General features: G+C 41.6%; 1 protein-coding gene across 1 annotated transcript; it reads right to left on the bottom strand.

Moving 5' to 3' along the window:
- Positions 1 to 1,788: 1,788 nt before the first annotated feature.
- prim2 (DNA primase subunit 2) lies at positions 1,789 to 15,649 on the bottom strand. The gene is made up of 14 exons (XM_052080573.1): positions 15,500 to 15,649; positions 14,952 to 15,101; positions 14,744 to 14,856; positions 14,554 to 14,648; positions 14,354 to 14,474; positions 12,995 to 13,090; positions 12,326 to 12,463; positions 10,099 to 10,166; positions 9,050 to 9,122; positions 8,788 to 8,973; positions 3,366 to 3,492; positions 3,045 to 3,127; positions 2,809 to 2,877; positions 1,789 to 2,363 (listed from the first exon to the last, which is right to left on the bottom strand). The coding sequence occupies exons 2-14, from the start codon at positions 15,094 to 15,096 to the stop codon at positions 2,118 to 2,120; spliced, it is 1,560 nt and encodes a 519-aa protein (XP_051936533.1). The 5' UTR covers positions 15,097 to 15,101; positions 15,500 to 15,649; the 3' UTR covers positions 1,789 to 2,117.
- Positions 15,650 to 16,035: the final 386 nt, after the last annotated feature.

The following is a 16,035-nucleotide window of genomic DNA, read 5'->3' as shown; positions in this document are numbered from 1 at the left end:
ATACCCTTTCGTAGTTTACCTAATTTGATGTGTGACAAAATACTAAAAAGTACACATTGTGTTGGTGTACCTAATGTTGTGGCCACTGTATGTGTACCCCCTCTGGATGGTTTTGCTTCAGGTGTGCCATGAAATAGCACACCAGAGCTGCCCGTGTAATTTATGGGGAATTGGCTTGGGGGGAAAAAGGACATTGCTCTGACAAAAGCCTATGATGCACATTGGCCACAGAATACTGTACAAGACCTTCAAACAAATTGAGATGGCTGCCAAAGAAATGGTGCTCATCTTTTATGGTTTAATATGGTTAAGCGTTAAGCTTCAAAATGAGACATTCAACGCAAAAAGATTCGGATCCCTAAGGTCATGTAAAATGAGTGCAAGATAATGGAAGCATCTTTTTTATGCAAGCCAGTTTCAGGATTCTGAACAATATATTTCGAGAGCAGTGATTCCAAGCCATTGTGCTGCAGAAGGTACAATTAACCACTATTACCCAGTAATCATAATTATCGTTGTAGCATGTTTGTTTAGTTTGCCATGAGATTTGTGAAATATGTGCCCTGGTTCAACAAAGTTTGAGGGAGAGGGCGGTAAACAGCTTCGATTATTAGAGTACATGCAATAACATTCAGTATGTTAGCTTCTAAAAGAAGCTCAGGACAGTTGGGATGACCTTTCTTTTCCAAACCGAGAAGATACCAATGACCAGAAAGAGTGCAAGGTCATGGCAATATTTTTAGTGTTGAGGCGTTTTGTAACTTGAATAAACTAATCCATTCTGAGAAGATAAACTCCATTCAAGTAGCAGATTTTTCTAGCCAGTGTCACGCGCTACCAAAACACATGCGATGTTCTTTTGCTGACATCACTGTTATCTACTTGACTAAATCCTCTAAGCCAAGCACCGTGCTTGCCTTAAACCCAACTGAAGCTACATGTGCTGCGCTGGCGTTTGTGTACTCAACTGTGGTGGAAGCAGCAGTGAATTCTATAACAGAGGCCAGCAGCAACTCGTCGATTTAGAATTTTCACCACCACCAGGAGTTATTCAATTTCCGAACTGCTTTATCATCACTAGGGTCACCAGGGGTGCTGGAGCCTATCCCAGCTGTCTCCGAGCAATAGGCGGGGGACACCCTACACCGGTTGCCAGCCAATCGCAGGGCACACAGAAACAAACAACCATTCGCGCTCACACTCACACTTCGGAACAATTTGGATTTAGAGTGTTCAATCAGCCTGCCATGCATGTTTTTGGAATGTGGGAGGAAACCGGAGGACCCGCAGAAAAATCCACGCAGGCCCGGGGAGAACATGCAAACTCCACACAGGAAGGCCGGAGCTGAAATTGATACCTCTGCACTGTGAAGTTGACGTACTCACCAGTCGACTACCGGGCCGCCAGGAGTTATTCAATTAATTCCAAAATAAATCTTTCAACTACAGAAGGCTTCACTGAACTATTCAAGGTGCCATTCTTTGGGGTAATGTATTTCCATCCATATAATCAATGGCTAACTATAGTCTGAGCCTTTAATTGGATCGCATATTATGAAGGCTTTTTTTTTTTTTTAAAATGCTGACAAGAACAAAACCGCGCTTTCTGGAAAAAGTGAGATAAGGCTGCATTGCCAAATACTTAGGCAGGACAAAAGGTTGACTTTTAGATAGCCTCAATTTTTCACACCTTATTACTGTAGAAAGGGGATAAAAATTTGCAAGCAGACCACGCATGCTAGGAGTATATTTTGCACTGTGAAAGCAATATTCCCAGGGTAGACAGCATAATACAACAGTTAATTGTTTATTTCCACCCAACCAGCTGCCACCATTCCTCCACGCTCTTGCCGGCAAATACAAAGATATTACTGAGGCAGGTGGGAAACGTTCTAGTGAGTATCACCAGAACCAGAACTCACGCCAAAGCACCATCAAGTCAACTTGGAGAAAGGATAATGCAGTGTCAACATATTGAAAAGATGTTGAATGAGGAAGGCAATACGACTTCAGAGTGAAAGTGAATGCCCTGTCAAAAAAAAAACCCCTCAGTCCTATGTAGAAAAACAAGACTTATTTACTACATGCGGGAAAAGCAAAAAAAATAAAAAATAAAATCAGACTTCTTCAAAGTATGAGTGCAGATCTTCTGACATGTAGGCCGAATCCTGCGATGCATTTGTGTTGGCTGGAGCTGCTGCTTTCTCTCGAGGTGCAGGGGAGTTTTTAAATGCAGAGTTTCCCTGTGACCTCTGCGGGGTGTCCACCATCTCGCGTTTGGCATCTTTGCCACCCCCTAAAATCTTCTGGCTCTCCACAAAGTACTGGTTGGGGTGATTGAGGGAGAAATTTGCATCCTCGACCTGGCATTAAAAAAATTAAGCAAAAAGTAGGCATTAATTATTGTTGGCTGGAAATTAAAGTTTTAATGGTAATGTGCCATTCGTACAATGGAAGAAGGCACGCCTGTCAGTGTATCAGGATTTTGTTCAATTAAACAAGACCCATATTTCACACCTGTTAAGTCAATTTGAAAGGAAATTGTAACACTGACATCATTTTTTGTGACATTTTTGTTTGGTGATTGTGGTGTCGAATTGCACTCCGCCATACTGAGAGTCTTTTCAAATATTTTGTTAACCCCATTTACCCTAATGTGGAATAACACTCACTTTAGCATCGGCACAGAAACAACATGGGTCAATTCAGCCACACCTCTCTAAAATGTAGCTGGCAAGTTTTTCAAAAGAGGTCAAGTCTTCTTCCTGTATTCATGGTTACCCCCAGCTTCACAAAAAGTCCACTTACATTGTGAGTCAGCTCAAAGTACTTTTGGCAAGCCAGTTGATAGTGCATCCCTTTGACCAGGTCCAATATCTGCAGGGAAAAGTAGAAGGACAACATTGGAATAAAGTTAACTTGAACTATTTTATTCCTGCCCAAAATGAAACACATTAAACACTATGGGAAGGACGGAATGCCTCAGAGTGGTTACGATGGTGGCTAAAAGGACCAGAAGGGACAATGTTGGCCGGAGGACACACCTGACTGATCCCACTGGGAGACACCTTGTAGAACTGAAGCTTCTGCCTCAGCAGCTCCGAGTCACTGTGACGAAACGGACAGCCTACAAATACAAAATAAACACCAGCCCTTAAAAAAAAGCCATGGAGCACAACAAAGCAAAAATTATGAATAAATCGTGCTTACAAAGCACCCGCTCTAATCTGGACAAAAGTATTGGGACACCTGGCTTTGTTATTCCCTCAAGTGTAGGATCTCTCAAATCTCGATTTTGAAAGTGTGCATGTGTGTATCTTTCTTACGTGGACTTTGCCCTTTCCATCGAATCGCTGTAAACTCACCATGATGGTCGCCTTGGCTAGGCGGGTTTGACAAAATCACTTTCATGCAGCTATAGGGGGTGTAGTCCGTCCTCTTGCCTTCTTTGCCAAACATGTGGCGGATGCTGTAAGCGTACGCTTTATCAAACTAAGAAACAGAGGAAAAGGAGGGTAGTGTTAGACAGACTGTTGACACTTTGTTTTCCCTCAGTGAAACATGGAGCTATTAGAGGGAACCTGTGGTGGAAGTAAAGTTAGTTGAATTATGGCTAACACGGCCATCTCTGCCTCTCCACGCATTTGGCTTGAGCAAGGATTTAGATGTGAACTGGCAAAGAACATGCGGGGGGGGGGGGGGGGTGTCACTCACAGGCCGCACAACGGATCGCTTTCGAACCCAACATGATGGCGTTCAGACATTAAGAGTGAATCAAGGTTGCCCGCTTCTAAAACTCAAACAGTAAAACACCAAGCGCACTCCTACCTTTGCACACACGATAACACATTTGTGCTGCAATAAAACCCCTGAACTTGCCAATGTAACAATCTCGCATGGCAATTTAAAACACATCAAATCTTCTCCAAGTACAATAAATCTCATATTAATTATTGAAAGCCTCTCAGGATTCGCGGGGTAATCTCCGGCCTTGAGGCACCCCGCCTCTTTTATTGAGACGAACACTGACGTTTCGCTCCCACTTAAGTGTGTTTAATGGATATTAGGTGCAATCATGAAGACATCATAACACCCTAAAACATCGAGTTAAGCATAATGTGAAAAGTAGCCTTTTCCAGATCTTTGAATTGCATTTTGCCTTTTCCATGCTCTCCTTAAATCTTCTCCATCAAGTCATCCTTTTTTTTTAAAGTACAGTGCACAATTCTATGCCACTTCAGAAGCCACTGACCATCAACCTTTTCCATAAAATTGAATGAAAAAAAAAAGCATAAGAAATTATCTAAATGGTTCAACCATAAAGCCGTTATTTACTGTATAGTACGGCTGTGTCTTGAGTAACACTTGAACATATCTGGCAAGTGCAACAAATCCGTACAAACTCCAAATGGCAGAAGCGTCCTAAGATCACATAACTCTTTCAAAATATTGTACTGAATAGCCACAGTTCCCTGATGCCATCACAAAACCCCTGGCAAAAAGGAAACCAAGTGCTTAACACATTTATTGTACCACCAGGCAAGGTAAGGTTACTAACAAAAAAGTACCTATAATTGTTTTTTTTTCCCCCATTAATGCACCAACATGTAGAAGCTCTTGAACTGAAATGATCTTTTTAATGAGAAATGTGTAAAACTTTTTATTTGATGACATTCCCAGGCATTCTTACAACAATAAAAAAAAAAGAAATTGCATTAAAGCCTACTCTGCTCCTCATGTGATCAACATTCTCATTTCCTGCACTGTGGGCTTCGTCCTCGCTAAGAACGATTACCATGAGTGAGTGCTTTGTACTTTTAAAGCAAACTTTAAAAAACTGTATAGGGGGAAAATAAAATTTGGGCACCTAAGACATGTTTGGGGAAATGTTCGATTTTTGCCGTCTCAACGCAAGTCATTTGCAACATATGCTGTTCTAACTCAAAAACATATCATTAATGAATTGAAGCCAATGTGACACAGGAGAAAAAAATGAGTTTCAACCCCCTCTTGCCTTAAAGTTTGCCATTAAATCTCCAACTGCGATGCTGGTAATCCCGGATGTACCCTAATATAGCTGACCTCCAAACTGGCAGCATTAAGAACGTCTAAGAGGCAAGGAGGAAATAAAAACATGAGTACAAAAGCCGTATTTAAAGAGCAGAGCTGGAGCTCGCGCGCATCTTGGCTCGTGAGCTCTTGATCATCCCAGCCATGAGGACACGTTCACAAAAACCCGCGGCGCCTGAGACAGAAAAAAATAGGACACCGTCAAAGGGATTATGTGCGAGTGCGCGTGCGTGTGTGCGTGCATACAGTACACTTGGCGTGGCTTCTTAGGCACAGCCCATAGTCACTGATCTCCCTCGAGGTCCAATCTGTCTTAGATGTAATTTCATTAAAATACTCCCATTTATAATCTGCACCACAGGCATTTCCACACTCAGAAAGAAAGGTACGAGAGTTAGATATTGCTAACAAGTTGCAGTTGTGCACTTTAAAAGTTGAATTTCCGAATACGGGCGGGGCAAGCGACTGACTCAGTCGCTGAAATGTCCGTAACATCTTGTGAAGAAATACGTAACGACAAAAGCATTTTACTCCAGACCCAATATGGAAGTCCTGTTCCACAAGAGGAGGAATGCCATGCTTGATTTGTTTTGTTCAAATACCAGCAAATTATGGAGGCAAAACTGAAATATTCATTGATAATATTGTTTAATTATCATTAACTATGTTAAATCAATGGCTACTTTTCGGTTCAAATTAAACTCAAATTCAGATGTAAAAGCACAAATGTTGCAGGTACACTACATGGATAAAAGTATTGGGACACACCTCTTGGCAAAACATTTCACGATTGCAAACTCGCGAACCGAGTAACTGCAGTGGTACCTCGACTGACAAACGTCTCTTCGTATGAAATTTTCAAGTTACAAAACGCCTTAACAGTAAAATATTGCCTCTAGCTCCGAAAGAAATTTCAAGATACGAAAGGTTAAAATACAGTATGGGCTAACGCAACATATTTAGAGCTGCTCTGCCATTGGCATCCGAGCCCAGAGATATTGCCAAGCATCTTCCTGGCATCCCATTGGCTAAGGGGGACCGCTACCGTATGTGTCTGTGTGTGTAGACAGATAAATAGATAGATATGTGTGTGTGCAGCGTTGTCATCATTCACCCCTCGGGCCGTGAGATAGTTTTACTTAAATGTGAATCACCCAGAAAAAGTGTTCGGGCAATTGTTTGCTATGCTGGTTTTTGCCTTGACCATTTTCGATTGTTAAAAGCCGACAAAAGCAAACGTCCAAGGATCTGTTCTTTACGAAACGCCGGTCAAAAACCACTTCTGAGTGAGAACATGAACTACAGGGGGCAAAAAACCGATGAGGACGCAGTTAAAAGTTAAATGACCAATTGAATTCTTTACTCTTTGTTTTTTATATCATGCAAAACTCTCATTTATTTTGCAATAATCTAATTGTAACACAGATTTGTATGCATTTTTATGCTTCAGAAAACATTTATGTCTGAATTTGGGGGTGGGGGGGCGGATTCAGGCATTTACATGGAAAATGCGTCTCTACGACAACATTTTCTAGTTACGAAATTTCTTCCAGAACCAATTAATTTCGTAAGTATAGGTACCACTGCATTCATTTTTGCTTTTAACTCTCCACTATTACTGGAGTGTTTTTTTTAAATCAGTGATACTGTCAATATTTTTTTTTAAAAACATATTTCTTTTTAAAGATGAAAGGACCTGACATAATAAGATTATTGTGGTCCTATAAATGGAAGAAAATCAGTTTTAAAGGCTGCTTGTGTGCTAAACAAGCCGGTTATTAAAAAAAAGCCCTCACAGGTCATAAAGTATAAGGGAGCAGTTATGGGAGAGTGTGATGCATATTTTACAAGTGCTGTTGGAAAGAGACCTTGGAGGAAACGCTGCCTTTAAAATGAATGTTGCTGTCGAGTTGTGTAAATCAATTAGGTCAATTATAGTAGCAGATGTAGCAGCTTTACCCGGCGTCTATAGTTCGCACAGCTCAAGGTTCCAGATGTGGTGCGCCACACGCGGCACACTGACACCCCGCCATTAAATTGTGATCCAAGACAAAGCACAGCGGGTACGGATTTCATCTAATTTTTTTCTGATATCCCATCGCCTCTGCCTCAGGTCCCCCCTTTCGGCGTTGTTGGCTCCCATTGCTTGCCATGTGCCTTTCGCATACTAATGTGGCGGCTTTGAAGCAGCCCGCCAACGAAGACCAACCTCTGACACAACGCATACAACGTGGGCCAGTGCCGTCCTGTAGGTGTGGAAAAACAGCCCTGGGAATTCACAGTTGAGCTAAGACGGCTATAAATGTAATGCACTCATGTAGTCACACGACCAGATGGCGGAAGACACGAGGGACGGCAGAAGAAAGCTGATGAGCAAGTTGTGAATTATTCTGCTGGCTTGCTTTTGGAACGAGAAACAGTCGGGCACAGCGGCATGAATCCAACAATAATTAGCGTTATTTAGTTAGTGCAAAAAAAACAAATACAAAGAACAACTACAATTGACAATCTTTGATGTGAATTCAGAGATGAGCTATGGACCCACAAGGGGATTGGTTTTCCCAAAGGCATTACATTAGAGTGCAATACAGGTGCAAGCTGCAAACAACATTAGAGGAGCAGACCCCATTTTTTACAAAATGAATGAAGAATGAGGTATATTTTCATGCATCGCAGACTAAACCGAAAACACTGCATCTTGTTTAAAGGCAAAGATTTTTTGTTGTTGTTGTTGTATTTAGCTCACGGCTCTTCTGCAGTTGTGAAGTGTAATTTACATTTAAGCCATCGAGGTAAATGGAAACAATAGCAGTAAAAGAGCAGTGGGTAACCAGCAAACACTTTGCCAGAAGTTAAAGCAAAGTCAATGAAGGTTGATGTAAACACGAACAAACATCAACAAAATGTCTTAACACTGAGAGGATGGACAACACACAGAGAATATAATTTGAACATAAAATATGATCTAAAAACGTTGTAGATGGAAAGAACCCCACATTTAAAAAAATAATCATATTTTTAAACAAAATACTGAAATGCAAAAAGTGCTTCACCAAAGCCTTCTTCGTGGGCTATTTTCAGTTGATATGCCGCCTTTCGCATTCCTGCAGTTACATCATGAGATCTTTGGTTTTCTCAACAACAATCACTAGGCTGGAGTTCCTTCATTTTGTGACATTTGGCTTTTGGATTTGACTGTGAAAAAGCTGAGAGGCTCGACTTTCCCTGTCTTTACGTGAGTATTTCTCTCAAATAATTTCTCCCAAAGAATCATGATTTAATCTTTGGAAGACCACACTCTCTTGCGTGATATCGACCACTTACCTCTGGACTGTGCGAGCGAGTCTAAAACAATTAAAAGATAACGCATCAGTAACTCTTTGGAATAGGGAGGACATTTATGCAAACGGCCTTTGTGCAGGGCCCTTTTCAGAAATGTTGAAACTTTAAGTGCAACAATGTGAAGGTATTTTTCTGTTGCTATCCTGTGATATTGAGCAATCAAAAATAAATGTAGACAAACATAAAGCTTGGCAACCTGAGTACCTAATGACCAAAGATGACCTCAGCAAAACATTCAAATTAAGCAGCACTGTGTGCCGGTGCAGTTGAAACCGGTCAGAGCGCCCATTATCATAGTGCCTCATTCATTACTGATACAGACTTTGAATGGGGAGAATAAACAACTCCCAAAAAAAACGTTAACAAAGCCTTCACCTTGTCTGCGTCCACTTTGCCTCTGGTAAATTCCGACCTCCAGAACTGCAGCGCCTGTTCCAGGGAGAGGCCGATGCCCTTGAGGAAGAGACCGTACTGCATGCGGCCGCCGTGGCGGAGATGATGGTTCTCTCTTAAGGACTGATGGAGGTGTCTCATGCACAGAGGGAAGGATTTGCCTGACAACTGTAGATGGACAAGAAGAACTTGTTGCCAGCATCATTTTGACAACACGAGCAAACCGAGAGTCCAAGGAACTTACTGAATCGATTTGTTCCAAGGAGATTTTACCAACATTCTTCTGGATGCTGTAGTCCTGTCCCACATAGCAGTGGCTAATAAAGGAAACACAATGTTTATATATGTGTAGTGTCTTCATCCTGTAACATTTAAGCCTTTCAGAAAAATCATGATGTCTGTTTCGTTACTTTTTTCTTTTCTTGCATGTTATGTTTTGTTTTTCGGTATGAAATTTCAACGTGTGTGGCCCCGGGCCACTGTTAATGGAGACCCCAGTTTCAAGAACAATTTGAATTGCTTGATTTAGCAGAGACTAGAAAGGATATCCTTTATGAAGTGGTCTGGAGATATACTAAGCTCAACATGGTGTGAACTGCATGAGTGGCCACACTGACCTCGCTGGAAACGTCAAAAAGGACTGCAACTGTAAAAGGCAGTGAATGTTATCGGTAGATTTTGGCTCTCTCGGGTCGCAGCACTTTTCATTATATTGTGCACCGCCACCACAGATTTGGGGACTGCCCACTAATCGCAACAAGCTGCCCACTAATTCTCATCACTATGATGTGGCTAATGTGTGACTAATGTGCTTCCCCTTTCTCCCAAAAATGACACCTCGCTATTCTCTGAGCTGCCTACTTTGGGATTAATTTTCCAATGGTGTTCACCTTTCCAGTGGGTGTTTTTTTTATTTTAATCAGTATGTACAGACAAATGCTCCTTAGTATGTTCGACTGATAAATCAAACCGATTATCAAATGAACAATTGGACTGCTTGTTAATGAATTGAATCAACTGCAAGGGAGGACTTAATGAAGATTACACAATTGCTTTGAGAAAAATGAAGGGACACGGTCATACTTTATTTGTTTATACTGTGCGATTTATGGAACTTTTGTTGTGTTTATCATGCACATAGTTAACTGGGCTCTCTGTTTGCGTGTGTGTGTGTGTGCGTGCGTGCGTGTAACATTTGGACCGCAAATGCCAATTGGTGTCAAAAGTCTATTCCGTAAGCAGGTCTTCCAGAGAGAAACAAAGCAGCTAAAAGTTATAATTCCCGTCGCTTACCTGAGGTGGGTAAGGAGCGGCTTGAGCCGTTCATCAGAATGCACCGCCGGTAGCGAACGCGCCGTCAACTGCGGGAGGGATTGGCATTGTTTGAGTAATGGTAAACAGGGTGGGTCGAAGGATGAGAAGAGCCGAACATGGCAGGTTGAGAGTAAAAATTAAGTACCGTGGAGAGAATTAATCAGGACACAACAGAATGGATTTGTCGTGCGGCTGATTTTTTTTTTCCCAGTTGAACAAAATGTCCAAAACAATCTTGATTTTGCTGTGCTCGGCTTTTAATTAATTGGCATCCTCACCCCCTAAATTTGCTTAAAAACACCTTTCGATTTATGGATTGTTTTCCTTGTAAACAGTTACAATTTAATGAATGTGTCTTCTCATCAACTGCAGTCAGTCTTACACAACTACGTAATGCTTCTTATACCACAAAATCCACATCATCATTTTGTTGCTGTAAATTGGTGATTTCTCCATTGTGAGAAAAAAGAAGGTTTTCTTATCTTAAAATACAAGATGTAACCAACAGCAGGCATCACATGGGAGAAACATCCTTTTACACGAGGTACGTTAAAACAGCCACCTTGTGTCCCAAGTGGACGACATGAGCCGTTTACACTTAATGGTGCACTCACATTGGTTTCTCATTTGCTTTCCAATTTGAAAAAAACGGCGGCCAGTCCCTTGACAGACATGCGCGGCTCAGTTTAACAAACAACAGTGACTGGATGCGCCCTGTAATGTTTAGTCTTCACTGGGGACAAACCAGGGTTGATTCGCCATTCAACACTTTGTTAAGGTCCTGAATTGTGAAAGTACGGTGTTAAACAGTTTTTGCCCCCCCCCCCCCCCCCCGCCCACCCCCACCCCCCACTCCTCCATTATATGAGAACTTTTTACGGTTAGAACAAATGACTATTCTGCTGCAGACTGAGGGGAACATCGAGGTTTATTCTCAGGGATTGACAGACAAAGTGGCATCTCTTTTTCAGGTCGTAGTCACGCAATTTGATCGACGGTTGACGATTGAGCGGACCATTTGAGAGCCGAGGCAAGTTGAGCTTGATTTTTCACTATTTACACAATCTAATGTCATATATGAAGAGAACGTATTCATTCTATAAACCAACAGCGAGGCTTAAAAGTTGAAACACATGCTTTCTGCTCATTAAGTCTTTCCAGCAGAATAACTAACACCCCCTGCTACGTACCTATATATCTATTCAGAACAATGAAGCAGCGTTGCTTTTGTTTGCCCCCTTGTTGCAAACTCTCCTTATACACAACTGGACCTGAGTTGTCCTGTCACATACAGCATTTTGAAGTAAATGCCCGCGGCTCTCCACAAATATCGTATTGCACTATGTTGCATGAGCCTGAGGGTGTTCAATGCAGTGCATATCGACATTGGACTTTTCACGCCAGAGTGTGTGTGTGTGTGTGTGTGTGTGTGTGTGTGTGTGTGTACGCGCGCGCGTGTGCGTGCGTGCTGGGGGGGAGTATGCACCATCTACCCCGCAGACATCTTGTGTCATACGTGCACATGTCCTTCCCTCACTTGAACCCTGTGTTTCTTCACCAGCAATCATGGCACTGAGGCAAACAAACAGAGATGCAGAAAAACCCATACATGCACAGGAATTGTAAACACAAAACAGTCAGTGGGAATATGGCCAGAATACAGGTGGACGATAAGAGACAATAACGCAAGGGTACACTGTGATGCCCTGCAAGCTGTTGATAACCTGTGGCAGGCTTGTTAACATTGTCAATGATATAATTATGTTAACATCAGCCTATACAGTGTGGAAGCAACTGCCGCTTGTTAATAAATGTTGTCGCCTGTTCTGTCTCCACTTCACATCGGGCAAAGGAAAATAACCAATTGGAGACAGAATACGTGACTGGTGTGGTGTCAATCAGTTCTCATGCACTCGCAGGCACATTCATCAGCGGCCGTGAGCAAGCAGACCAATGCGGCGTCGCGTTGTCCCGCTAATTTGGTTTCAACAAGAGCTAAAAAGTAGGAAGTGGACAGATTCAGAGACAAAGCAAGGGTGAACCGGGGAGTTGTTGAACACCCCTGCACTTCTATCTCTTATTTGTGGAAAATGTTTCTACATGAAACGGGTCTCTTGTATAGAAAAGGTTTGGGACCACTGATCTACAGCGTAGGAGAACATCAAAGCTGATGCCTTTCCAACACCGGGGAGCTTAAGACACTTACCGCGAGAGCTTTAGACAACCTTGTGCGAAAATCGTTGAGCACAATGGTGACGACGTCCTGGTGAGGGATGTACACGTAGCCCGCTTTGAGGTAGACTTTCCTTGTTCGTACTAGATCCAAAGCATCTTGGAAAGGAACCTTGACAACAAAAAAATCGAGCAACTGTGTTTTAAAACATTAATCTTGTTTTAAAGACTCAATTCATCTCAACATGTGAACATAGGTGTCAAAGCAATAATCCCTTTGTAGCATTCACAGCTTAAAATTGTGTTTGTACCCAAGGATTTACTCAGAGTCAGGAAACATTTCATACTCAAACAAACACTAAATAAAAAATAAATAAACAGGCAAGTCTTAATTTTTATAAATGCAAACAAACATACTTATTCTTTCTTTTTTCTAAATGAATGAATGAATAAATAAAAAGAAACATACTTATTATTTTTCATTTATAGAAATGTCTTCTTATTCATTTCACTATCATGCCTCTGACTAAAGTTAAGGAAACAGAACAAAACGAAGAGCTAAGTCTAATTTACTGCCCTGAAGTAACATCAAAAAAGGTTTGACAAGTTATACAGAACTCTGAAAAATACAAACCAACAACTAGGATCTCTTTGAGGTCAGGAGTGCTACAACACTAAAGAGTGAGTGAGTTGAGGAACTCACTTTGTAGAAATCTTGATCCTCCACTGTGCTTCCACTAATGCCGTAGCTGGAATCGATGAGTTTATCTTGCAGCACTCGCTTCTCTTCAATAGAAATCTGAAATAAATGTAGTCGGTGATGACCACTTTAAAGTACAGTATATTAGATGTCCCGTGTCATTTGCATGTTGTTTCCATGCAGTTTTCTGCAGGTTCTCCGGCATTGGTTTCAGACTAAATTGCCCATTGGAGTGAATGTGAGTGCTAATGGTTGTTTGCCTAAATGTGGCCTGCGATTGGCTGACGACCAAACCAGGTTGAAGTGAGCTGCATTAGCCTCCAGTTGACCCGAGATCCTGAATAAAATAAGCGGTACAAAATTGGATGGAGTTCAAATAGACAAGTTCTGAGGCCCAAAAAGATGAATTCAAAAGCATAAATATGACTTGCACCAGTAAGCATGCTTGGAATTGTTAAATGTTTAATTCATTGGATTTCCAGTCTTCAGCTCCATGTTACTGAAACCCTGACTTATATTGCATATGTGTCAATGTGTCAGGTGCTCTTATGTGCACCTGACACATATGCAATATGTGTCAGGTGCACATAAGAGCGATATTGCGCGAATAGTTCATCATAGCTAATTATGTATAACGAGAAATGTAACAAACTCCTTGGAAATCAGTTGTGTGTCTTACGGTAGTCTAACAGCGCCCTCTAGTGAAAACGGGTAGAAGCGCAGTTTTGGGTGATTTGCTGCTGCTTTTGTTTTTCCTATTTTAAAAATTATTAACCCTAAAGGGAAATATAGTTTTCACTGCATATGTAAAGGATAAGTCCATCCATCCATGTTGTAATCCGCTTATCCTCACAAGTGTTGCGGGTGTGCTGGAGCCTATCCCAGCTGTCTTCGGGCAGTTGACAGGGGACACCCTGACCTGTTTGCCAGCCAATCGCAGGGCACACTGACACGAACAACCATTCACGCTCACACTCACACTTCGGAACAATTTGGATTTAGAGTGTTCAATCAGCCTGCCGTGCATGTTTTTGGAATGTGGGAGGAAACCGGAGTACCCAGAGAAAACCTACGCAGGCACGGGGAGGACATGCAAACTCCACACATGAAGGCCGAATCCGGAATCAAACCCCATACCTCTGCACTGTGAGGCGGATGTGCTAACTAGTCAACCTAAATATGTTCAATGGATGTAGATTAGTCTAAACGGGGCATTCTGATTAAGATTTGGTTTGTGGAATAAATTCAGCAGCAAAATCCACCCAAACTGTATTTATGAATGACAACAAGCAACATGATGTCTAGTACAAACTATAATTATATATTATAAATGGTTAGCGAAAACAAATAAATAAATCATACCGCATCATATTCCAGATTATTTTTGTGAAGAAACTCCAGTTTCAGTTTGGGATGTAGGTCATTAAAGCGGTAGCGCAATAGATCCACTTCCTGCTGTATGAACCACCTTCGGAGATCCTCCCTGCAAAACATCCCATGTGAATACGAACTTTGATTGCCGTTTAATTGAGGGACATCGTGCACTTGGAAACATCAATTACGTCTGACAATAGGCGAGTCTCAAAATGAAGTGGGAGATGTGGTCCTTTCTTCGTTTCTCATATTCACTTGGCCCACACTGAGGTTTTCTGTCATCCTGTTGTAAAAACAGAGCAATCATATTGGCCCATAACCATTTTATGATTTGGGTTATTGATGTTGATTAACACAACTGTCAAAAGTCCTACTCACAGCGTCTACTCTGTAAGGAAAATTCAAGTTTTTAAACTCAAGATCCAACTTCTTGATGTACGGCTCAGACAATTTCACATAGCTCACGCCCAAATTCTCAACTGTCTTCAACACTACAGGGACATCAAAAGATGAGAGACACACAACATCATTAGATGGCAGGTGAGAAGTAAAATGCAAATTTCAATGTCTTTTGCCGTGTGTTTACATTTCAATCTCTCCACCGCGAATGTTTCAAATTCTGTGAGAGAGATGTTCTCGAGTGGTGGTTGTCCATAGAACTGCAGAGGAAGTCCATAGAGCTCCATCTGAGGAGTCGTGGCAAATTTCCTCCTTCTGCTGGAAAACTCCATAATGTCTACAAGCAAGTGAGGGAGGGTGCATGTTGAGATGTACCACAGGAGAACAGGCAAATATAAATTGATCCCAAAAGTAGTATCCCCGGTAATATTTATTGCAAACACACACTGCAACATAACCAACTATTAAGGGGATGTCAGGCACTATTGGTAAAAGCAGCTATCAACGAGTCTATCGTTTCGTGCTCATTTCATATACCGGGTTTATCTTAACGTGGTATAAGGCAATATTAATTTTACCCCTTAACACATACTGCTGATTATGTTACAAACGCAACATAAGCGTGAATACCGTTGGAATAGCATGCGCACAACAACAGCTCGACTTAGAGGCGTTGTGCCATATACCAGTGAACTAGCTAACAAAATGATAGATGATTTAAATGTAGTTATTTACCGAGTAAGTAATGGAAGGGCTTGTGTCTGGACAAAGGCTTCTTCCTGGTTCAATCCCGCCAAATAGGACTGAGTGTTTCAGTAACGCGGGGAACTGGTGACGAAATGCCCAAACCAGGAAGTGTAGCCGGCTACGCCCCGCCCCGTCGTGATTTATGAGGGCTCGTTTTGTTGTTCTTCTTGTCCCGTTTCCCATCTCTTCAGATGAAATACAAAACGTTTTTGTATCGCTTAAACATGTTATTTCGTGACTGGTTTATCCGCCACAAATATTAAGTCTTAACACATTGAAAACAAAAAGAATAAAATGATGCTCGTGGCAATTTACTTTTTTCGGAAATATGAACACTTACAATCGAAAATCCATATATTTTTCCAACAATTGCGAAATATTGTTTTTAATAATAATTATGATGATGACGACGATTATGATGCTGAACACATACAGTGATGGGATGATCAAGGCAAACATAATAATAATAATTTAAAAAAACAATCGCTGAAAACAGCAACTCCCACATCCTTCTGCTTTTCCTG

Source organism: Hippocampus zosterae, chromosome 11, assembly GCF_025434085.1.
Source record: "Hippocampus zosterae strain Florida chromosome 11, ASM2543408v3, whole genome shotgun sequence".
Taxonomy (NCBI): Eukaryota; Metazoa; Chordata; class Actinopteri; order Syngnathiformes; family Syngnathidae; genus Hippocampus; species Hippocampus zosterae.
Note: the sequence above shows the minus strand (reverse complement) of the source record. Positions and strands in the feature narration are given on the sequence as shown.